Below are 26,933 nucleotides of genomic sequence, written 5' to 3'. Positions count from 1 at the left end.
TAAAAAAAAATACAAGTCGATTTAGAACTGACGGAGTTATAACAAACCTATTCATTATTCAAACAAACTTATTCATTGATATACATACATACTAAAATATATAAATAAATAACAAATATACTTACACATATATAAGATATACTATATTTTACACGAAGATGAAAATAATAATAGATAATACTGCTCGAATAAAGTATAAAAGTGAACATAAACGTTTAAAAAAAATGCAACCGAATTGAGTACCTTCTTTTATTTTTTTATTTATTCATTAGTACAAATATATGTACACGGCGAACTTAATGCTAAAAGAATTCTTTCCCAGTCAACCATAGGGAAGTGTCAGAATACTCGAATGCGGTACTACTAATTATTGATATACATACATACTAAAATTACATATATAAACGAATAAATATATATAAATAACAAATATACTTATACATATATGACATATACTATATTATTACACGAAATTGAAAATAATATAAAGCACTTACTGCTCGGATAAAGTAAAAAAGTGAGCGTGAACTTTTTTTTTGTAAGTTTTAAAATGGCTGGAAAAGAAAAATCTCGTTCATTTCAGTACATCATGTTTAGGAGTCTCGACGCCACATACCACTTCCTTTATTTAACGTGCGGATGTAAAAAAAATATTTATGAGGTTATACTATTTATTTATATTGAACAAATTTCAGGCACTAAAGTATTGAAGGAAAATAAATGAATGTGTAAACTTCGTGTAATCCCAGTTGTGCCTTCATTATGCTTTCATGAGACGGTGCGATTTAAAAGGGATTAAGTTATTCGTTCTCATTTGTAGCCTCTAAATATCAAGACTGTCAGTGCGTTGAACCTTTGGGAATATCAGCTAATGATTTTTTGGTTTCCTCATGCTGTTATCGGGACGAGAGGATTGGTAGTAACAAACACTAGAGGCCTTATTTTTGTCTGATAGGTGAAAATAGGGAATGATATCCCCTACCTTGCGCTAAGGGTATATGTTGGCGAGGCACCAGTGATGATCGGAGAAAATTAAAGTATGTCATTTATCCCATTGTGACAAATACAATAAAAAGTAACCACGATGTTCCCCATTGGAGATTTTTTTTTAATGGCTGATAATGGAATGGTAACCCTGCCTGCGCTATCGGTATATATTGGCGGGGTACCAGTGAGAGGTGATTGGTGAGGATGAAAAGGCAGGTCAGTTAGCCCATTGTGACGAAATCAACGATAAATTAGTCACGATAGTTTCCAAAGGAAACCGCGTGGAGGTCGACCTGATAGGGTATATTGATAGCAATAGGGACTAAATTCCCCATTACTAACAATCTCTTTCCCTCTCCCCGTTGGCGGGTTTCGCCAGTAGTTGCTGCGCTTGGCAGGCGGCCTAAGCTGCCTTAGTCGCCTCTTACGACATCCACAGGATAGGAATGGGTGGCCTATTCTATGTCGGGACCACACGGCAAACAAATAATATGAAACAGAATTTATTGGGTTGTCCATGTGGTGATTTTCGTACATGGTGATTTTTTTTGTTTCCAGCTCCACCTGACGAGGACCGTGAGGATGACTTCAGGGCGCCTCTGTACCGCAGCGTGGACATTAACGGCATCACGGTGCGGATGAAGTGGTGCGTCACGTGCAAGTTCTACCGGCCGCCGCGGTGCAGCCATTGTTCTGTGTGCAATCACTGCATAGAGGTAAAACTGCACACTATCCACGTGCGCTTGTCTTTTTACGCGATTGCTCAAAAAAGGAGTGTCATGTTTTCTAAATTCACGTATGTATTTGACTTCCTTTATTCCATCGTAAGTTTTAAATGCCTGAACAAATTTGCATGTATGAGATATCGTTAGAATGATTGCATCATAATGCCAAATGACACTGGCTATATTTTTTAAATGATTAATTTCTTTTGGCAGAGCAGTCGCATTTTATAATTTGTGCAGTAAACTGTACTTGTTTTTATGGTTGAAATCGGAATGGTAACCTTGCCTGCGTTAGTGGTATACGTTGAGGTATAACTAGGGATAATAGGGGACGATATAGCCAGCTCAATTGGCCCATCGTTACTTATTCACCAAGAATTAACCACAATGGTTTCGAGAAAATAATGCATGGAGGTTATAAGACCTAGAGTCTCTAATATGATTGATAGTCCTTTGGTCCCGTGTTTTTGTCCTGACAACATCTATATCGCAGTGTCAAGTCGCTTTGTTTGTTGAAATTTTGGTTTCCATTTTGGGTCGGATCAATTAAAGGAACGACATCTTCTGAATGACCATTTGCACTTGGTGTGGTTCCTCTGGGTGTTTTCTCCGTATCTACAGGAGTGATTTTTTATAAAACATTAAACACTAGCGACCCGCCCTGGCGTCGCACGGGTGCAATGCTGTTACTAAATAGCGCCGCCGGCCCCCATTACATTACCTCATTACGAGTACATTAGAAACCTCTAAAATTATCAGTGTTTTTCTACTATATTATATATTATTATAATATATATTATATATATAAACCTTCCTCTTAAATCACTATCTATTAAAAAAATCGCATGGAAATCCGTTGAGTAGTTTTAAAGATCTAAGCATACATAGGGACTCGACAAATAGGAATCGACTTTGTTTTATACTATGTAGTGATTATTTATCATAAAATATTTCTATATTCTTATTTATTATCTATTTCTTAGTTCATCATTCCATCTATATATGAAAAAAGAAGATGATTGACTATTTTAAAGTACGTGCAAAATTAGTCTTTTCTCCTAAATATATTGATTGCTCATTTATTGTTATTCGAAATCGTTAATTCGATCCGGAACACAACATAAGCAACGCCTGATTATAATCATACCAATCCATTATTGTCTGACCTCCGCGAGGAGGAAATAAGTCTATTAATATCTGTTATATTATTTCGTATCTCTTTCTCTTGCATTGGTATATTCAGCTTTGTTTCCATAGTGCTCATTGGGGTATTTAAAATTATTTTCCTGGAGGGTCTGGTCTCTTAAAAAAGGTGAGCGGCGGCTCTGCGGCTTTCTCTAAGTGCATTTATGATATGTATATAACAATGTATCACCACAATACATTGTATTCTTGCTCCGTCCTCATGGAATTAACAATATTAGTCACGATGTGCTACTTCACCCTCACCTGTTATCAGTCATTTGGGAACTAAAGTCAAACATTTGGGAAATAAATTCAGTTTGAAAAGCAATATGAGGCAGTGAAATTACGTGATACGGAGGTATAACCCTACCCTATAGTCCTCGGGAATGGCAACACATAAAGTTACCACAAGCATCATGTTGGAGACGGTTACCATTTTCCATCGCATGGGCTGTTAACTTGTTTGGTATACCAAGTATCATAAAAATTGAATTGTAACGTATAATACTAATAAAATACATTGTTTTATTCCAGACTTTCGACCACCACTGTCCATGGGTGAATAATTGTATAGGACGACGAAACTACAGATTCTTCTTCTTCTTCCTCATATCTTTGTCAATACACATGCTGAGCATATTTGGTCTTAGTCTGTATTACATAATGAACAATAACAAGACATTGACGCAAGTGGAGCCTATTGTGTCGTATCCTTTTTTTATATAGTATTTATTGATTAAATATTGTATGATATCTACCTCAACTAGTCGTTAAAAAGTATAAGATGAGGCGAAATAAAAAAAAATTACTGCGTTTTTTTACATCACTCATACGCTATTTTACTCTCGTCTCCCATATTCCATCAAAAAAAAAAAATTAATATACCACAAGATTAATTTTATATGAATTTTATACGTCCTGCTGGCTACAATGATAATGACTGCTAACTCTAAACTTTGCAGTAGTTATACAGATAATACTGGCATACACACAACCTTGCGGCGTACGCACGTAAAATGTGATATATGTCACATTTTATTTCTACCTGGATATTTATGGTACGGTAACCGCTTACCATCAGGTGGGCCGTATGCTTGTTTGCCACCTTAGTGGTATAAAAAACAATTCAATCATGCTTTAATTTATGAACAGATCTGTATAAAATTTAGTATATTGATGAAATATTCCAATAAAGGCTGTTTTAAGCGGGTTGTCGACTCTCAATAAGTATCCGGTAATATCAGTCATATCTGACCCATCAAACTATCGATTTATAGAAGCCCTTAACTAATAACAGAATGGTAATAATGGGTATAATCGCACTACTAGCGATTCCAATATTCGGTCTGACCGGCTTCCACATGGTGCTGGTGTCGAGGGGGCGCACCACCAACGAACAGGTCACCGGCAAGTTCACTGGTGGCTACAACCCGTTCTCCAAGGGATGCTGGTACAACTGTTGTTATACGCAGTTCGGACCGCAGTATCCGAGGTAGGTGACAAAATTTTCAAATAATTCATTTTATTTTACTAATATAATTATGTTTGGGCATTCAAATGTTGTTTGGAGGTTTGATGCCATAAACAAATTAAATAAATAAATATACATTATTTTTAGGGCAAAGCAAAAAGCTGAGTTGTGGCAATTTTGTATTACTGTGGCACACGCATGAAGAAAAAAAATTTTTATTATGCATTCTGATTTTGGTTTTGGTTTTTTTTTTAAATCTTTTGTACATGTATCTTTTTTTTATCTTTTTTTCACTTTGCTTTTGTATCTTTTGCTGTTTGTGTGCTGTAAGTGATGCAAATAAATTATCTATCTATCTATCTATCTATTATACTGACGATGATTAGCGTCTGCGGCCGCCGAGCGTGCATGCTCACGTAATTAGATACAAGCGCCAGCTGTTGATTGTCATCCTAATACAAGTAATAATTCAAGCAAATAAAATCACAGGATACACCTATTAATATAGTTAGGTTTTGTGTTTATTTAAAAGCTTACTTCCTATTACATAAACATGTGAATCATGTGTATACAACAAAATCGACTATTGAAATACTCGCTTGTTCTTTTTACAGATACTTACGAGTAGTGTAATTTATTAATTGCAACGATAATAGCAAATGAATAGTCAGCATGCTAAATGATAAATGTGTGTATTTCCCCAGCCTGGTGCGGCCGTCCAAGTACATATATAAAGGCGGCAAGAAACGGCGCGAGGCGCTGCCGCCGGGCGCACTGTCCGCGTCCGCCATCTCGACCATCGCCACCGACACGCAGCACCAGGTAAAGACGTACACGGCGGACAACGGCAACGCGCTACGGCCCGCCGGCCCCCACGCACACTACAACAAGGTGAGAGCCAGACGCGACGTCACGCGCACGCTACTTTACTCCTGCCTCCCATGTGCCACCAAAATTTTTGTAATATACAACAAGATTGATTTGAAAATTTTAACATCATAAAACGAATTAACCGAGATGGTTCTATTATACATAGTATATATTGCCTAAAACCAACCAAAATATATTTTTATGTAACTTCTTCTTCAATAGGACTGTTGATAATTTTAAGTGGAAGTACGTAATACAATCTTGTTTTATAAAGTTTTGCTACCACCTCATTCCAGTCTTTCCCGTCACCCGCATCATGCTATCCGCTACCCACCCATCGTTGTCCGCTACCGCTTAATAGTGTCGCGTGTTATAGCAATTTCTATTTATCATTTTGATTGCAAAATAATTAAAAAGTATACATATTGTGTACCAGCAGGCAGCATCCCAATAATTTATCTATGAATATCTAGCCTCTTAATATCTATAATTACCATTATAGGACACAATTCTAAAAATTATTACATACAGTATCCTTGTTTTTTTTTTTTTATCATAGATATACTATTGGGAATGACTACTATTGACTGAAATAATTAACTTACTTTGTTTTTTTTTTATTTAAAAAATTTTGTATGATTGAAAATGGAATGGAATATGGTTTATGCTGGCCGGGTACTAATGAAGAGTCACAAGTGTTCATAAAATCGGACTAATTGTCATGTTATGACGAATTCACTAGGATTAATCCGTAATGGTTTCCAGATGGTATGGAATTATATGGAAAATAAACCTAATTGTCAGGAATATAGGTATCATGATAGTATATTTATATTGTTAGCAATGGAAACACTTCTATTTGTAAATCCCATTTATTTGACTAGATCCCATTTCGCTTGCGTTATCGGTATACACCGGCGGGGCACCAGTGAGAGATGATAGGTGAGAATGAAGCAGGCCAATTGGCTCATCTTAACGAATTATATAACATAATATATAACCAGGATGATTTAGGATCTGATAGAGTACAAGGCAATTGGACCCCATTAATAACAATTCCTTTTCTCCCTATCGGGCTTATTTATTTTTCCATTACACGCTCTATATGAAGTTTATGATAGGAATTTTAAAATAGTAATTAAGTGACGATAAAAGTCATTGGTGGCATTGTTAACACGATTTAAACGAAGCCATATTGGTATAAACGATGATAGTCCTATAGTCGATTCTCGGTCAGACCAATTTGATAAATGGTCAAACCTTTCGAGTATAGGTGTCTTGTGCTTTTAAATTTCTCATGTCAAGATTTATAGTTACTATGGTCTCATAATATGTTAGGAAGTTTCTTAAACTTAGTCAGAAAGTTTTTTTTTTTTTTTAATAATATTCGTATTGGCTAGGCTGGCTTCTGATTTAACGATATATTAATAAAGTAGTATCATGTAGTTTTATTCACAGTTGGTACAGAATAATTCAATATGGCTGACCTTAATTTAAGCCATTTGAATTATATTGTGCTTGTTTAGAATTCAAAATCGCATAACACCACTCATGAGCTGTAGAACGCTGTATGAAAACATTTAGTTATCATGCTTTTAGAGCGAACGAATACATACCTTCAATTCACGATCGTAAGTTCTATTTTTGCACTTGCACAATTTTATTTATATCGATCTTATTATGTGAATTGAAGACATGATTATGTCTGGCTCTCTAACTATACTTACTTTCTTACACTTTATATGTATTATGGATTTCAGGTTGAATTATTCTTATTTCCTTTCAAATATAATAATTTACGTATTTTATAATAAATATTGTTTAATATTCCGATATATTATATATACATACATATTTATTATATTAATAATTAATAATTATTATTATATTGAAACTGCACTTAGTTATTTGTTATCTCTTTTTTATACTTGGCTTATTTAGTATGCAATATTGGCATATATTTTTATCGGAATTAATTATTTAAAAATTAGAGATACAATAATAGTAATTATAGAGTAATATTTAATTAATATAAAACCCTTGACTCTAGATATTTATTTTAAGCACGGTTAATTTTATTAATTTAATAAAAAACAGTCCATAACTTTATTAAATATAGTGGATATAAAAAAAAAAAAACAAGGTCAACATTATGTAGGACCATAAATACCAGTATCGTATTTTTGTAAATTATTAAAAAAAAGTTTCTTATTTGACATAAATCTCGTATAAAAATACTATACCCAAAGACAAGAGATACACTAATAGATAGATACGTTGTCGTTAGAAAGAATAAGATACAGTATGTTGCTGTCTCCTTTTATCCTTTACATATAACAGCGAATACGTATCTATCGTTATATTCGTTTATTACTTGTCTAAGGGGAGGCTAGATAAATTTCTATAATTTGATAGCAATGAAATATATGTATATGTAATTTAATACTAAAAAAAACATATTTCATTATCAAAATCTGCTAGTAATCAGCACCGGAGTACTATGTATTAAAAAGAAATTGTTAAAATCTATTAACAAGTGATGAAGATATCATGCAACCTTTTTAAAGTCGGATAAAAGATGAAAAATATGTCTAGAATAATCTGGATAGCCTAGGTATTAATATAAATATACACTTACATATTTTTACTGTTATTTAATATATATTTTTTTTAATTAGATTCATTTAATAAATCATATTAATTACTAAAAATTGATTCATATTTCACAACGCTACTCTCTGATGGGGTTTTATGTATCATTCTTTCATAATAATTTAACGCATAATTAAACATTTCTAATCTTGCATTTCATTTATAGCATTGTTTCTCAACCTTATTTTGCCCACTTTGCTATGTTTTTTTTTCTAGATTTTTTTAATTTTACTTACCAATTGTCGTAAATTTAAATAAATTATTATCAATTCCAATTATATTTAAACACGTAATATCGTATACGTGAATGATAAGGAACGGGACAGTTCTTTATGGCAGTTTACCATTGGTGGGGATTTTGCCAGTAGTTGCTACGTTTGTCAGGTGGGTTAACAACCGCAGTTAGGTTTTCGGTGATATTTTAAAAGAGATGCTGCTGCCCATCCCTCGACCATTCCATTAGTCGCCCTTTACATCAACGGGAAAGGAATAAGTGGGAACCACAGCAGAGTACCCTATTCAGACAGTTTTTATACAAAGTCTCCTTCTGATATCTTGACAGATTAAAAATAAATTCCATTTTTGTGATTATATTAAATTTCGTATGTCAACTATTAATATACTTGTATTAAAAGGGGCACTAATTGAAGTCGGATTGTTTTACGTTTTTATTTATAAAAATATTAAAAGTAGAAAAGACATGATTTATCAATTAAAGTTTATAGTTTACATCTTTTTAGTTGATTATTTGTTAACCCTTCTTTGCGTCCTGGTGGTAATTTCCATCATAACATTGAATGCCCAAAAATTATATAATAGAACAATTTCATTTTAAGTTGATCGTATCTGGATACCTTTTTAATGTCCATTGCAGAAAAAAAAACTATAGCTGTCAAATTTATTTTTTTAACCATTTTTCCTTTAATTTTGAACATGAATTACATCAACTTGATTTATTTCATCAATAAAAAAAATCATGCTAATTAATAAAATAAAGTGATAAAAATACCAATATTTGGGTCTAGGTAGAGGTAACCCGGAGGTCGTGCTTTCATATATTCATTGCTTGGTTCCTCACAATACAGGGTATCCTGGCTTGAGGTCAGGCGGTTGACATGATTGTGTGGCACTTATTATTAATATTTGAAGGTAGTTTGTAGGTTTTAGTTTTTATGAATAAGAAGACAAGATTTATAATCCAGTCCTAAAAGGATCGATAGAAGTGTTTTTATTAGTGACAGATCGAAGGTTCACTTGAAAGATCGAAGGTCGGAGGGTCGAGGGTCGGAATTTGGTGTCTTATAAGTACTACTTTATTTAAAACTAGCTGTTCTCCGCGACTTCGTCTGCGTTTCCGTCGTTTTTCGTAAAATAAGTAGCCTATGTCCTTCCTCACGGTTCAGTGGTTTTGATGTAACAGACACATTTCCCTTCACTGCTCTGCTCCTATTGATCGTAGCGTGATGAAAAGTATACTATAACCTGCCCAGGAGTATGAAGAATAATTGTACCAAGTTTCGTTAAAATTCGTCGAGTAGTTTTTAGTAGTTGTACTGTAGTGAACATACAGACAGATACACAAAAATTTTACTGATTGCATTTTTGGCATCAGTATCGATCACTAATCACCCCCTGATAGTTATTTTGGAAATATATTTCATATACAGAATTGACCTCTCTACAGATTTATTATAAGTATAGACAAAAAAAGCAAATTTCTGTATCAAAAAGTGTCAGTCTTATTTTTGCACTTCGCTCTAATTATTTGTTTTATCAAAGGCCGTTAGTTTTGTTTGTCAGATCTTAGTGGGCAGCGAGAAAATAGGTCAAAGAGGCCGCAACTATATAAAATTGAATTGTACATATATTATGTATTATATATATTATTACAGTTTTGTAATATGAATATATCGATTATTACAAAAATCTAATCGAATCACAGGCAATCGATTAAATCGGTATTCCATAGTTTTCACAAATTTATAGTAACCTATAGAATGTTTGAATGAAAGTTTTCCCCGAAAATATTTCGAATTACCACGACCAATACAATTGGATCGATTGGCATAACGGATTCGGCGGGTAACACGATGTAATGTCAACTGGGCAGCTGTCGCCCGGGCGCGAGGAGCACGAGGCGGAGCTGGAGGGCCCGGGCGCGTCGCAGAGCGCGGACTGCGAGCCGACGCCGCCGCCCGCGCAGCGCCGCGGCTCCTCCGCCAACCTGTTCCCGCCCGCCGAGCCGCACCACCACGTGCCCGCGCACCAGCGCGCGCACCACTACCCCAGGCTCAGTCCACTCTCCAGAAATACCAGGTGCCACCGACAACCAAATTATAGTGTTGGTTTTTTTTTTACAACACACAATAAACAAGAAACAATGACACAGCATATAGCATGCATAGTTGTATTTAAAGAAGAGCCAACTTAGAATTATCTCCACCTCAGGAAATACCAAAGACATGTTTGAAAGTTCATGTATTAATTAGGGGCTAGAGATCCCTGGAAAATAAACTTAAATACGCCTATGATGACAGTTTCCATGCGGACGGAACTTTTTTTTTTACAACACGGGGCAAACGAGCGTGCGGCTCACCTGATGGTAAGTGACTACCGCCGCCCATAATCACCCACAACACTAGAGGCATTGCAGGTGTGCTGCCGGCCTTTTAAAAAGGAATATACTCTTTGTCTTGAAGGTTATGTTGTCGTATCGGTTCGGAAATACTGCTGCTGGAAGTTGATTCCAAAGAGTGGTTGTGCGTGGATGAAAGTGCCTTGAAAAACGCACGGTGGAACAGCGCCACTCGTCCAGATGATTGGGATGAAACTTTAGTTTGTGGCGGGTTGTACGGTGGTGAAAATTAGCAGCAGGTATCAATCCGAACAATGCCTCAGAACACTCAGTCCTGTCTCAATATTATTTTCTTTTCTTCTTCTTTGTAATGTTTTGTATTATAAAGAGGAAACATTTGATTTTTTGTATGTTTGTAATAGATATACTTAAATTTTATTAAATATGAGGGTAGTTGTATAAACTTATATATAGTAATTTTGTGCGTAACTGTCCCAGCTAATTCTATATACGCAATTGTTAAGTGTTTGTTAGAAATACTTTATTTCGGTATATACACAGCCACGGAGGTACAACGACCTCCGGCTACCGGGTCGTGATCGAGCCACTGCGATATGACACCGGCGCCAACGGCGGCGCTCGACCCTCGCCCACCATGCAGCAGCGGATAAAGGCGCTAGGGGTGCCCACCCCGCTCGCCGTCAGCAGCCCCGTGCGGAGGTACGTGCGCCCGGGGGACAGAGATGGGAATGGGGACAAAATTGAAACGTAATCCACGCATTTCTCAGAAATAAATAAAACTGTGTATTGGTTACTTCAGCATGACTGCAATGACAGTTTAAGAGGTTTTAAGACTTATATCGAAATTTCCTAATATTTTTTTATTGTAATTTTACATAAGCATTAAGACCTACTCTAATAAATAAGGAATATTTACTATAATCATTATGAGGGTAACTTAAAAATTTGATTCAAAATATAAAATAAGAATGATTTCTTATTTGATTTTTCCTGCATATAATTTTAGCATAAGACTATATTGTGATATATTACGTAAAAAAAAAAAAAAAACAAAAAAATAAATGATAATATATTTTATTACCGAGGATTACATTTCAATTTTGATCATAAGTATAAATTCATTTACAAAATTATTGTTAAAAATTAGTAAATGTTGGATGTCCACACTTTAAACTTTACACAATTTGCTTAATGTTATTAGCTCGAATATTATGTAAAGGACCAATTGGCGATATTTTAATGAAGAATTTATCCATACATAATATAGGTATTTATATAATTTCCCATTGTATCATGGCCTGTTCCCATCATGTGACTAACTAAACTATTGTTGACAACTAAAATGTCCCTCTCCAAACACGACTGCATCGCTTATATGTTTTACTTTAATGGAGTGTTTATTTGCATGTAAATTGGTTTGCGTATTCACAAAATGTTTAGCGGTAACAATTCAACGGTAACTTCCTGTCGGTATATGACGTCATTGTTGTTATTGCTTTTGTATGAGATTTGCTTACATTCAATACATTATTAATTTCAAACTGTTAAATTTAAACTCTTATAATGATTCCACCACGATTGGAATGTAAGCAAATCCAAAGAGTCTATAGCAGAGGTGTTTGGTTGTAATTAATGTACATAAAAATAACTGTATTATTCAAAACACTAAACCACTATAGAGGAACTGAATACTCTAAGGAGAAGCTATTTATAGGGCATGTTTAAACGTAGCAACGTCAAGTTGCCTAGTGTAGAACAATTTTTATTATGTTCTCTTACCTTCTCCTCTAGACAAGTGGCAAATAAATCTATTCATAGCTATGTTTGCACTATCGCACGCTTGAGAAAGAATAAGATGGCGGACTTCACTGTCTCGTTTTATCTTATGAGTGCGGCAGCGCTTGATAACATCGTCTGATTGGTCTATGTATGAAAATTTTAAAATTTAAGTAAATTGTATTCAGTTCTATTAAAAATGTATTGACTGTTTTAATGCTTACCCAATTAAACATCTCTCATTCATTCTATCTCGTACATTGAGTACCGTAAATTAATATTGGCCCTGTTGTTTAGCATCCATTGTCGGTCTATAAAAGACCTTTTAAAATAGTGGACATTTTAACTCATAACATTCGAATCATCAATCATTAACATATGTGTAGCTGTTAATTCAGATTGCTTCAAATGCAGTTTTAGGGGACCGACGAAGGACGCAGTACAGTACGACTACAAATAAGTAGTTATTGTATCGATGTTACCATTGGAGTTAACTAAAGCATATTAACAATGAAAGATTCTGTATTGGTTTTATTATTCTTTGATTTCCTCTAAATCTTCTGAAGTATTTTGGATTTATTAAATTAATTATTACAATATAATATAATTATTTTACCTTGATGATATGACATATAATTGCGTTACATTAAAAATACTGGCAACTTTTTAGAAAGTATATTTGAGAATATTATAATAAATTAAATAAGTGTAGTTCTTTTCTGCAGATCACTTATACCCATTAATCGTGTGAATATTTATTTTCGAAATTTAATTTTAATATTATTTAGAGTAGGTTAATTACTCTCTTTTTTTTATTTTAAATCGTACAGTGTTTCCATATTCTAAAACATATTACAATGGCCATTATCATTTTGTTCTTAACTAATTAACGAAGCGAAAATTTAACGGTATCCCCTATTTAATTCTGCTTATGAATGTAGTCGCACTGTACAAACGTAATACAAAGTATAAAATGTGACCGTTTACCGCTTACCACGCGGCAGGTGGACCTAACGCATAGGGACGACGTGTCGACGGTAACTCGTAATAACATTGTTGTGTTTGGTTTTGTGTGTTTATTGTGGTTCTTGGTTGAATTGGTGGAATTTTGACAGTTGAATCTATTATTTCGTTTTGTTACAATACCCCTTTAACATTATGCTGTATTGTTTTAACATGTCAGATTGGATATAAAAAAAAAATTGGTCAATGACATTATGAAAAAAAAAAATTTATTAGTACGGTTATAATTTCTGTTTAAATCAATAAGAAATTGTCATTTTTCCTTACTTTTTTCAAAGTAAAGTTATAGACAAAATTAGTAGACTAAAATCTACTTATTTTGTCTTTGTTTAGAACTTTCTAGTTAAAAGTAATTTATTAATTTATTTTCGCAATATATAAATTCCACTAATTCTTTTGTAAATACAATTTGAGTCATGTGGCTGCATCTTTGAGTTGATTTGCTAAAATGATATCCTGCAATACCTATTGGACAGGTTGTAAAGAATACAGAAATTTTAAAATCCCTAGTTGTTTAAACTTTTTAATTCGAATACTTTTAAATTTATTATAAATGCTTTTTGTGCTTATTTTTTTTATTATTAGATATATATTTTTTTTTTCAGAAGTACAAACAGCATTGTTCTTTTTTTTTTTGTTTATGCAATATTTAGCATGTTTGGTTAAACACATATTTTGTTGGGACTGTTTTGAGTGATACATTTTTTTTTTTTAGAATTTATCCTTTACCAATATATCAACACAAAAAATTGTTTTACATTTTTTTTTTATTTGCAAGCTGTTGTCACAAAACGGACCGAAGGCGTATCGCGACCCACTATACAATGGCGGGTAACGGCTATCAACCGTTGTCTATGGTCGATATATGATCACAGATTATAAATGATCACAGAATATAATGGTAAAATAATGTCAGTTCAATGTGTTTCAACCCGAATCATAATCATTTTCCTATGCTTTTGCGGGCAATGTTTCTTGTTTTTTTTTTTTTTTATATAATGTGTATTTTATCGTTATGTATATATAATATTATTTGAATTACGAAATTTGTTTTTTTTTTATCTTCAAGCACTTTTAATTACAATTGCTAGAGTTTATTATCAACGAAGCACTGAAGTAATAGAATAGAATAGAATAGAATAGAAATCATTTATTCAAATAAACTTACATTGAAGCACTTTTGAAAAGTCATTACATTTTTTTTAATTTACCGCTCGTTCGGAAAGCTGTCTCATCACAAGAAGAACGTTGTTGACGAGAATGTAGTTATTGCTATTTAATGTATTTATGGGTGTTCAATAATGTAAGTTACGTTTATTAAGACTTGTCCTAAGTCCGTAATTAATTTAATACAGCCATTGTAAAGGTCGCGCTATGTTTTTCGGTAATATCTGTTTTCTGATGTGATAAATTTACAATTTTCTTTTACAATACAATTAAAATACTAATAGGAATGACTCCGCCATGTTGTGACGTCTAAATTGTCAAAATGAAATATGTAAAAGTTGTAATTTTTGTTAAGATAATATAATTTTCCTTGGAAACTAATACCGTTCTTTTGAAGTAATAGTAATAGTTCACAGGACAGGGTCATTGTCATTCCTATTCTTACTTCTTTTATATTTTAATGAGAATTTTATAATAACTATATTTGCATTCGGTTGAGATCATCTATTATTGTCACATCAGAAATCTGTATGAAGCTTGCTGTAGTTGGTAGTGTGTATTATAGTGTAACATATTGTAAATTTGAGGCATGTGGCGTTGGCATGCTCCCCGCAACCGTAGCAGGCGGCCGCCGCCGACGGACCTAGTTTGCAATACGTTCAGAACTAGGTCTCCACGATGACCTGTCGCGGCATTGTATCTACATAATTTAGTTCTTTTTATCATCCAAGTAGCGTAGATTTTCCTTTAATTTTCCTATCGATAAAAATTACTTTTATCTAATATGTAAAATCGTCGAGTTCTGAACAAACGAGTCCGAGGGCGGCGGCGCCGGTGGCGCGATCGCACGTGCAAACGCTTCGCCCCGCAGCTCCCTTCTCCTTCTGTCCGTAGGCCGTACGATAACGATAGCGAGGGCTCGGACGAGCTCGCGCGATTAAACCCCTGACGTGAGCGCCGCGCACAGGTCCAACCCGGGCACGCCGACGCAGCCGCGCCGGCCCGACTTCATCGGCGTCGGCGGCCGCGCCTCGCCGCAGCGCCGCTTCCTGTCCGAGGGCGAGCTGCTGCGCGCCGAGCCGCCGCCGGCGCCGCACCGGCCCACCGCCGACGACATCCGCGAGCTGGCCGCCTCGCCGCAGCGCGGCAACTACCTGTGGGCCGAGCGGCCGCACCCGCACCCGCACCCGCACCCGCACCCGCACCCGCCGCGCGGCGGCGTGCCCGTGTTCCCGCCCGCGCCGCCCGCGCCGCCCGCCGGCGCGCCGTCGCCGCTGGCCCGGCGCCGCGCCGGCGCGCCGCCGCCGCCGCAGCCGGCGCCGCGGCCCGCGCGCCCGCTGTCGTTCGTACGCGCGCTCGAGGTGCAGGACCAGCTGGAGGCTCGCGCCGCGCCCGCAGAGCCGCCCGACCGCGCCTCCGTCTACGACTGCAACTACGAGATCTCGGTGTGAAGCCCCCTCGGCAGTATTACGGCCCGCCCGCGGCCGGGGATCGATTTTAGTTCGCCTGCACGCTGCGGCCGCCGGCCCGGTGTTCCGACGGCGAGTCTCGGCTGCCTATATGCACGATAGGCGAGTTGACCGCGTCGGCGGCGGTCGGCCGCGGACCGCTCGGGTAGTTCGCCCCGCGCGCCGACTGTCGCTCTCCGACTTGTTCGTATCGAATGACGTTGACGTTTCCGACGACGACCGGATCACGCGTGTTTCCAAAGACTTTGTTAAGTAAGTTGTGACGCACAATTATTATTGGGAAGGCGAGATGTACGACTGAACCGTGTGATCTATCCGATACCGTGTAAATTATGAATATATGAGTATTTATGTAATTGTGTGCGAGACTAGCATTTTATATCATGCCATAAAGTGTGAGTGTGTGCGCAGCGTTCGAGTGTTCGAGCGACACTCGGGTATTACTCGTAAGTTGTAATTAGAGTTTTTATATGTATGTATATTTGTGAACAGTTTTTATCGTTGATTATATTTAACTGTGAATTGTTTGAGAGTGTACATAGTCCCCCAGTGTTGTGATTCCGAGATGACATAATAATTATAGAATATTATTTATTACAAAATGTATCAACACTCGCGTATCTCAACTAGAATAATGTAAAAAGTATATATATTTATAAAAGTTCTCTCGAAGCTATTGTAATTTTTTTCAGTAAGTATATAGATTTGTAATAACGCAATATCTGTGGAATTGCCTTATATGTTGTTCTCTTTTATTTTAATGGTGAATAAGCACTGAGTATCTATGACTTCAGAACGCAATAGTTCACTTTTACTTCTCAATAACATGTCCGTAATCTAAATAGTAAAAATACGGACTAAAGTAAACAGTGACTGCTTAAGAAAATGTGCCAAATATTGTGTAGACACAATATAGTGTAACGATTTATTTGATTTCAGTTCCTATATAACGTAAAATTATTTTTCATAGTGACCAAATTTGAATTTTATTTACACTTGCTATTAGGTATATTATTTGATTGTATCAGTCATAGAATGTTATCCCGCTGAATTTGAAGCATACGACGCAGTAACGTAATCCGTCCTCGTCCTTATTCATACGACCATTATACTAATATTAGTATTTCCTCAAACATTGACAATGAAAAGACTAATCCCTCTTATTCATAAGAACTAAAACGTCCTACAAACAAAGGAATGGCAACGCATGGCGGGTGGGGGGTATCATGGGCGAAACAGTATACTCTGTTGTGTCCATGGTACTGCTCATGTCTAAAGACGGTTACCACTTTCCATCAGTTTGGCCGTCAGCTTGTTTACCATTTTAAGTTGCATAAAAAAACTTATTTTGAAAAACACCAAGTAGTGTTTTTCAAATTGAGAAATTAGCGCTAAAGAAAAAGACAAAACACTTGAATAGCTAAAACAGGTTTATTTCAGGTTTGGCGTTTTTATGAATAAGGGGGTAAACTGTTGACATCTTGAGATTCATGATATATAAAAAAGAGATTATAAAATAAAATAGTTTCATAGTATTGGTTAAGCCAATATGGGCTCGTACTAATAGTGTTTCGGCCGAGCATTTCGTTGGTGCCAATTCTGTTTTCAACTTCGATTTATTTCATATATTTAAATTCTTGTCGTCCTTTTCATCTTACTATCGTTAGACAGAGAAAACATAAAGAGACTTATGTGTTTGGATCGACCTAATTAATATCGTTATTTTAAAAAAAGAATCATTTTCATAGTGAATTTTGCTACTGATTATCTATGGTCTGTTAAGTTCCCTCGAAATTAATACCTGTATAGAAAAAATATCGACGTTCGATTTTTAAATTTGAATTTTTAAAAGTATACTTGTCTGTGGTGATCCTAATTTTATACAGTACAAAACGTGACTCTAAAAAATGACGTATTATTTTGATAATTGACGATATATTGATACAAGTATGTAGTTTTGTTTTGTATTGAATTGGCATAAGCTAATTTGAAATTAGCTTCAATAATTAATACCCCCAGATATGGAATTAAATAGATGTAATTATAAGTAATTTTCATGTCAATTTTTGGTCCTAAATTTGGCTCAAAAAGCGCTTATTTGACTGCAACCAAATTTCGTTTAATTGTTCCTTTATAAAATTTATATAGAAAAAAGACTTGACAAACACCAGTATGGACGGTATTTTAGAAAGCGCTTGTTACACCGTTTGCTATAATAACAAATCTTGTGACATAGCTACAAGTTATTCGGTAACATTTAGCTTTCATAACACTTCGTGTACCTCTGTATGTATGTCAGTAATCCCATACAGTCGGTAATGAAGTAAGTTTGTTTATTAAACGATGATATATGGAACAATGACATCGTCTAGGCTATCAATATACGATGGCGGGACACCATTGAGGGATGATAGGTGAAATTTAGCAGATTGGTTAACCCATCGTGACGGATTTCATAAGAATTAACCACTATAGTTTCCAGGGACTGGAGGCTTTCTAGCTATGGGGCCGCTAGTCCCCATTACTAACAATCTTTTCTCCCCTCTAACGGAGTGTATGATCTCATCGGTTTCCATTAAATTATTTTGATAGTCTACCCGTAACGTAATAGACTCGCATACGAATTTATAGAAAATAAATAGTAAAGAGTTTTAATGTAGCATTTAATAAAACCTAAAAACAAGTTGTCGCATATATTGTGGAAACTATTGAACCCTTGAAATTTCTAAAAAAAATATTTTTTATAAAAAAAAATGGGATGGCTTTAAGATCTCACAGACACAAGCGACGGGGATTTAAAAATGTTTGAATGAAAAAAAAATCATAACATTAATATTTTTATAAATAACAATAATACCTCTCCCTCTCTGTTTCACTACGGGATAGTTACCAATAGTCAACTTAATAATGTTAATATTAAGGATCGATTTTAAAGATCAATAGAAAATTTTGTACAATGCCCTCTAGCAGTTATTATCCGAACTAATGTTTGTCAAATAAATACAGTAGTATCTCATATATATCAATAATCAAATATATTCACACTCGTCTTATCTAAATGATTTTCTAAAATTTACCGTGTGACAAGGACATACTTATTTAGACAGAAACATTAGACAAGGATCGCGATAGCTAAAAGAACACCACTCGAGCGTATCTTTAAAAAACTGTGAACACACCTGCAATTCCTCCAGTGTAGCGGGAGCTCATCATCATCGTTTACCATCAAGTGAGCCGTATGGTTGTTTGCCCCCTGTGTTATAGAAAAAACCTGCTAATTTAGGTGTTGTTTTTGTACCTTATCGGGACGATATAACTACTGCTCGTGTGAGGGTGGCGCCCTCTGGTGTCACTTTCTAAACTGTATTCGTTGCACTCGAAAACCTCTGACTTGGTGTACCTGACAACGGCTTTACGTGCCCCCATCGAAGCACGAAATGAATGACAACAATTTTAAATTAACCAAACATGAATTTGTAAATTTTTGAGGTTTATTCTAATATTCGACCTTAGTATCTCCGGACCGCTGTCCAGCGTTGACCGACTGAGCTAACACCTTACTAATTTCGACGATGATTTTTGATGACGAAGAATATTTATATTTCTCATTCTGAAGGTTACGACATTTCTAATAACTTCTTCAATTACTAACAAGACGTACTCTGTTATTTTGTTAGTATCCTACTTGTTTACCGCAGTTCCGTCCGCACGGAAACTGTCATCATAGGCGTATTTAAGTTTATTTTCCAGGGATCTCTAGCCCATAATTAATACATGAACTTTCAAACATGTCTTTGCACATAGTTGAGCTCCGCTTGTATCCTGAGGTGTGCACCAGACAATTCTAAGTTGGTCACCCACCTAGCTCTTTTTTAAATACACCTATGCATGCTATATGCTGTGTCATTGTTTCAATGCCTTTTTTTTTTTTTGCAAAATGCCTTCCGAATGAATGTCCACGTCATGAAAAGATACTGTATGCAATATTTGACATTAAAACAAGTCCTCTTTCTCTGATTTAGTGCATTGCTAAATTAATCGGGATGAGTATGAGTATTTTGTATGTGTACATTTAAATAGAAGATAATTGACTAATCTCGGCATAATATTGGCTAATACAACTGACATACCATTTTGGATAACAATAGCATACTTTTTTTTTCTATTTATATCATATTTGGGTTGTGACAATTTAGGTAAAATGAGTTTTCGATAGATTTGATTATTTTATTCATTGAATCATGAGAAATCGAATAACAAAGGCTCTTTGCTGATTGATGTTGATTGATTCTGTAATGGGGTTGTTAGTTGATGTTAAAAATTAACATTTATAGGTTGTGTATGGTTTATTTTGATGGATAATGCGAACAAGAGAGGAATATAATTATTTGACCAGCAGATTTTAGGATTTATAGATTTGTTTTGCACTATATTTAATTATCGAAAATTTATTAGAAAAACCAAAATAGGTACAATCGAATTTAAATTCTATTATTTTAAGACATTTGGAAGAAAAAAACAATTTAGTGTAACTCAATAAAAAAAATAAATACTAATTTAATACAAACAATTCACAAAACCTGTTTTAATTGTTGATCTAATTTAAAGTAGTTATAAAATTTATAATTTAGTATGTTTGATCATTGAATTTCGTCAGTCACGATACATATTTTAAATACTCATACGCTATCAGGGCTTACGCGACGCAGTTGCAGGTAACCAGTAGCTACATACTTAATTTTTATTGCCGTTGTGTCAAAGTGGATAGCATCGCCTCGTGGTCACGACAGGACTGAAATAAGCGACATCTTGCAGCCTTCGCAGTTTCTTCAACTACCCTCATATTGTCTAGATCCATGTTACCACATTCAAGGTATCCACACTGCATTTAAGTGTATTAATCAACGGGTTACATGCTGTTGAAAGTCTGTATCCATCGATATACCTATAAATCTGCAATTATGTCTCGTCAAGTCCTGACAGCGTATTTAAAATAAGTGACGGCACATTCATTGCGTGTGCAATTAATTTGAATTTATTAGTTTATTTATTAATTTATCGTGGATGGGCTAGTGGTTTAAGTGCTAGTTCGGGATTTAGTGGTCACTGATTCGAATGCTAAAATTACTAAAAACTATGTTCCTTATTTTTTTTTTTTTATTTTGAAACGAGGCAATGTTAATTTTGTGGGGAAATCCAATATATTTGCTACCAGATATTCGTTGTCTCATTTCTGAAGACGTAATTATCCTAGTTAGAGGACCAAATAATTGATGTAATTTTTCTGCTACTTTTTTGAGTTGCTCAGTTTTTTTATTTGCTCGAAAACTTTAAATACAATGTCAAATACCCTATTATTATATTTACATATATTTAATAATTGTATTGTGCAATTCGGTATTGGCTTTTCCCAATGATAAAAAGATTTATAGATTAACCTATTCGAAGAAGGTTAATAAATTTTCTTCCTATTGTGATACAGATTTATTATATTTCTTTATCTTTATATATACAGATCTCTGAACATCAGTACTTAGTTTATCACAACATTGTGTATCTTCAACTAAGTATGTTACACTTCAAAATAAAAATGTGTATATACATACATATACAAAGTGTAAATTAGGGTATAACAAGCCAAAATCCATCAAAAGGATTTCTAAAAGTGAATATAAGACTAGTTATCCCAAATAGCGTAGCCAAAATTTAAAAATAAGTTAAAATACTTTATAAAAAGATGCTTTTTATTAATATGGATTGTTAAAGCTAAACAGCAGAATATAAAAATAAAATAAAGTGCATTCAATATTATTAATTAATGATTTGCTGAGGCCCTGTTTTTTTTTTCTCACAATTTTAAATATCTCTTAAAAATCTAATTTTTCACTTTTTTTCCTTCTTACAATACATTTCAGTCCTCGTGAATTTTGTATTTCTTATACTTTATACATTTCTCTGTAGTATAATACCATCTGTCAGAAACAAAATAATCGTAGTGTTAACAAACTAGATGGCATTGTAAATATAAAAAGACATACGACACTATAATAAATGGAATGGACTAAATTCCAATTTCAAAAAAAGCATATAAAAAATATTTTCATACTTCTACCATGTTAGAGAAACATAGATGGAGGATAGTTACCTGCAGGAGACTGTTGGCTTTCACGAATTATTGTTGAATTTTGGCTTGTCATGCACTATTCTCGCACCATATTATTATATTAAAACTATAAAAATGTCACTTAGGAATGCAGCAGTCGAGATTATAATTGTATATAAATAGTTATTTATACATTTGTAACAATTGCAACAACTATTATATAAACACAAGCATTCTCTAAGACAAAGCTCTACTAAAACACTATATCTCATAATTATGACGCTCATTTTAATGATTAGCTATCGGTAAAGTTTGTAAATATTCGATTGTCGCGTACAGAGGGCGCTAGTGTTGATTTAGTCGTTGTTAATACGTTAGTTATAAAACATATCAAGCGATGAATAAGAAGCGCTGTGCAGTACTCTACTATTTGCTGTTTTGCAATTGCAAATTTGTAATTTTGTGTAAAGTCAAATAAGATAATGGTAAATTGTTAAAAAGTATAATATTAAAATAAAATAGTTATATTTACGTGACATAAACACACACACATCCATACATACACCTAACACACGCAAATTAGGGCCGAATCTAAGGGCCATTTCTCTAAATTTATTCTCTTAACCTAATATTTTAATTTGATAATTTCGCGAAATTACTCTTTTATGGGCTATCATAAACTAAAATTCTAATAATTTAGCTTTGACTCTATTAGAAAAATAAGTTCATATCGGTCTTTGCGATAAAAATTTTGTTGTATGTTCACGTACTGGCCACTAATAATATTGTAAGTACTGGCCGGTAACAATCTGTTTCGATTATTCATTAAAAGAATATACTACAGATTTCGCTGTCATATCAAATATAGGTTTAAAGAAATGGCGTCTCAGAATCGATCCCAGTGTTCCTAATTGTAAAATTTTTCAAAAAAGACAATAAATTAGACGAGGCGCCATCTGCGTCGAGTTTTAACATTCCTATTGTATTACGCTCTCTACTGATGACTGTTAACAAACTTTGAATAAATATGTGAAATATTAGCGTATAAGGCTAAACAAGGTTTTACTATGCACTTACTGTTCTGTTTATAACTTGATATGTTTTATTGGAGTCTATTCTGAAGTTTTATTTTCTAAAGTGATCTCTAAAATTTTTTTTCCATATTTTAGCTAAAGTGTTATGTACAAAGAACTAAATTCAGAATAATTCTAACTCTTAATCTTGTATCATAAATTTATAGTTTTAACTCTTGTCTTTTATATATTTTGTCTATACTGGTCCCAAGTGTGATGATTTCGCTATAATGTGAAATTTAAATTTTAGAGATGAAGTACTATAGCACTTCAGAATTGAAACCATTTGTATAGAAATACAATCGTTATTTATTAAGGTTAAGTATGTAAATATCAAAGAGAATGTAAAACTAAAATGTGTAAAAATAAATAAATAAAAATAAGATGAATTTTTGTATAGAATGTGTAATAATAGTATTATATTTCGTTGTGAATGTATAATATTTTGTTTCCAATTATTTATTTTAGTCACTATATCTATAGGCAATTGCTGTTTCACAGGACACAGGCTACATATTGGGGAAGTATATATTGTCCATTATGTTTAGTTATATAAAAGGTTGAGCGGCCTATTGTTGAGATGTTGTTACATTATATCAAATTTATTTCATTCTACGTCTGTTCACATTCCGTTATCCAAGACTTTCGTCATTAAATTATTTTTAGGACAAAATCATCGGCACATTGGAGTCGATTCTGAAGCATTATTTCACTAAACCTATATTTAAATTTAAAATTTTAATTCTATATTACAGTGAAATTCTAAGGACCAATAAGAACTACATTTCTAATAAATTTATGTCAAAAATATTATAAATTTAGTTTATGATGGCCCATAAAACGGTGATTTCGCGACATTATCAAATTAAAATATTAGGTTAAGAAATAGGTTTAGAAAAATGATGCCTCAGAACTGGCTACATTGTCGTGTGTACTTAATGTTGGTTTGCATACGAGCCTGTCTTGTTGTGTGGGGAACATTAATCTCTTATAATTAATAATATACCCACGACTATAATTCCTAACGAGGTAGTCAGAGGTATTAATTAACTGTTGCCATTGTGGTGAACGTAAACATCGACATCCCCATATTTCGTTGACCATAATAGAATCAAAAAGCTCCAGCTCCAGCTTACTGTCGACATTCGGAATAAGTAATAATTATTAAAAAGAATAATCTATGTCCAACTGCTCAGGCTTAGACATGCGGTAAATGGCAATAACAAATATGGAGATTAAACTTTGGACAGTTTATTTATAATTTGTACCGACTCTAAGCATATGGAATTGGGTTCGAAATTCAACGATAATATTTATAAAGTTGAACAAATCTGTCAAAGAATAAGGGTCGAAAAGCAATATATTTTCTTCCATGTTCGATGAAGAAATATTGCTGTATTTTGCATAGAAAGAGTATAACAGATATTTTTTGTAATATTACATAGTAATGAAAATAGGTAATGCCTCAAATTCACATAAAGACAGGCTCCAATGTATGACCACTGTTTGGAGTTAGACATACACTAATAAAGTATATAAATATTTACCTCAAAATTATAATATATTTATTAATATCTACTTAAATCAAAATTTGTGCTAACATTAATGAACTTGTACATTGAGAATATTAATATTTATTGGATTTTTTCTCATTATATTCTTTGTGTATGGCCAATGTTACGTGCATTGAGTGAGTGTTATTTTTTTTTTTGTATGTCCTTCAATAACTGTTTAGACCAGTTACTGGTACACTTGTCGAGACCTATGTACCCATGTTTCGTACCCCTCTCAAGTTGTTAATGTATGTACCTATGTGACAGTGTTTTATTTTTGTATTTTGATAAAATTTGTGTAAATATTTTTTCTTATTTTATTGATATTAAACTCAATTAATCAATATTGGAATTTATTTTGTTAACCTCTGCGATTTTGGATTATAATTTCACTATGGTGAAGTATTGATATTATAAGTATTGTTTCTGCCAGACTATGATATGTTTCTGCCTACTCTAATGGGAGACAGATATGTATGTATGTATGATGAGTTACACCGCGTACCAGTGTTAATGGATGATAATGGTAACTGTGAGTTATTAATATAAGCTGTGATGGATTAATATAAATAAAATTAGGTTTCAAAGGAAGCAGGTGAAGAAAAATAATAGATGATGAGTACAGAAAATTTATAATACGTTATGTATGTTTAAAAATAGAATGTCAAGAAAAGTTCAAATTATTTGTCATTGACAGAAAAATAATATATTAAAATATAAAGAGGTTTCACAACAGTAACCTTGCTATCGGTATATGCTGGAGGGGTACCAGTGAGGGCTGATAGGAGAGAATGAAAGCAGGTCAATTGGTCCGTTGTGGCGAGTTCAACAATAATTAAGATGGTTCCCACGGGTTTTTAAAAGATAATAATGGTAACCCCGCCTGCGTTAACGATATTCGCTGGCGAAGCACCAGTGAGAGAAGATAGGTAAGAACGAAGTCAGGTCAATTGACCCATCGCGACAATTTTGATAATAATTAATCACGATGGTTTCCGAGGGGAGAAATTGGTTGATAATTATATGGTAACCACGCCTGCGCTATTGGTTTATATTGGCAGGGTATCGGTGAGAGGTGACAGATGAGGATTTTATCCTCATCTGTCATCTCTCACTGATACCCCGTCAGGTCAGGTGCAGGTCAGTTTTTAAAATATTAGTATTGAGGGTTCGAAGGGCGCATATATTATTTATAATCGCAATCAGCACAGAAAATAAAACACCAGCTCTTTGAGCTTTCCAATAACAACTCTATATTTTAAATTATCTACATTCTAATAGTTTACAGATGGCCAGTTCGAAGTTTAACATTCTCCATACGGCAAGAAAAAAAAATTAGCAAAATTAACTTTTAAAGAAATAATAATTCTATTATAATGACCGTGTAAAGTTATTACTCTTAACTCTTTATTCTATATCTAGGCAGTTAACCAATAGTACATTTATTGTGATGTACTCATTAAAGTTTAGACTGCAAGTCCCCCCGCTCCTGCCACTCCTCTGGGTGACGTCCGGGCGGGTGGTCGTGTGAGTCGCATTGTGATATATTATTGTTTATTATTTCCTACACCTACCTACCATACCAGGAGGACAGCACAAAATTGGCGACGAGGTGAAAATTTGTAAGTAAAAAAAAATATATATATGTCATACGACTACAAAATTACCTGTTCTAATCAGTCCAAAGAGTGTGTAACTATCGCGTTGTTATTTTAATGTAACTTGACACGAATAACATTAAACTGTTAAATTTCTAAATTCACAAGGAAGAGAGAAGATAATTTATTAATTCTCAATCAATTTATTAAATATAGAAAAGACTAAAAGCAATTTCAAAAAGAAATAAAGACTTGATTCTATAAATGGTATAGAGAAAGCAAAATATTGATAAAACATATTACGGTGCATAGTACGTTTTGTAATTTAGCGACACACTGTGACTGATTTTAACGCGTTTGCGCATCGTAGTCGTACAATAACTTGCTATACATGCCTAAACAAATGGTCGGCGTTTGTTGATGTCTAGGTATACCGTACCGCAAGCTTTCTGTTTATATTTACATCACAAGTATAAGTGATTATAACAGTTGAATTCTTAAGATAAGTGGTACGGGGATACCAGCGAATACTGACTTTACATACAACAAAATGTACCTGCATGTATTAGCCGAGTCGGAGTAATTATTCTGACAAATAAAATACACCGTACAATCCGAATGAGCAAAGCCCATCAAATACATAATTCAACATAAACTGTAATCTATTTAGATACAAGTTTATGCA

The 26,933-nt window shown here is 34.2% G+C and overlaps 1 protein-coding gene across 1 annotated transcript in view; it reads left to right on the top strand.

Moving 5' to 3' along the window:
• The window catches only part of LOC113520700 (palmitoyltransferase ZDHHC8), a 36,211-nt gene extending 11,217 nt beyond the window's left edge, over positions 1-24,994 (top strand). Inside the window, exons 3-9 of the mRNA XM_052897208.1 lie at positions 1,546-1,703; positions 3,432-3,604; positions 4,195-4,389; positions 5,073-5,259; positions 10,001-10,206; positions 11,027-11,185; positions 15,420-24,994. Of these exons, the coding sequence (XP_052753168.1) occupies positions 1,546-1,703; positions 3,432-3,604; positions 4,195-4,389; positions 5,073-5,259; positions 10,001-10,206; positions 11,027-11,185; positions 15,420-15,903 (1,562 nt within the window). The 3' untranslated portion in view covers positions 15,904-24,994. The remainder of the gene's footprint in view (positions 1-1,545; positions 1,704-3,431; positions 3,605-4,194; positions 4,390-5,072; positions 5,260-10,000; positions 10,207-11,026; positions 11,186-15,419) is intronic.
• The last annotated feature ends 1,939 nt before the right edge of the window (positions 24,995-26,933 follow it).

The sequence above is a fragment of the Galleria mellonella genome, unplaced genomic scaffold, assembly GCF_026898425.1.
Source record: "Galleria mellonella isolate WM207_F2 unplaced genomic scaffold, CSIRO_AGI_GalMel_v1 utg36, whole genome shotgun sequence".
Lineage (NCBI taxonomy): Eukaryota > Metazoa > Arthropoda > Insecta > Lepidoptera > Pyralidae > Galleria > Galleria mellonella.
Note: the sequence above shows the minus strand (reverse complement) of the source record. Positions and strands in the feature narration are given on the sequence as shown.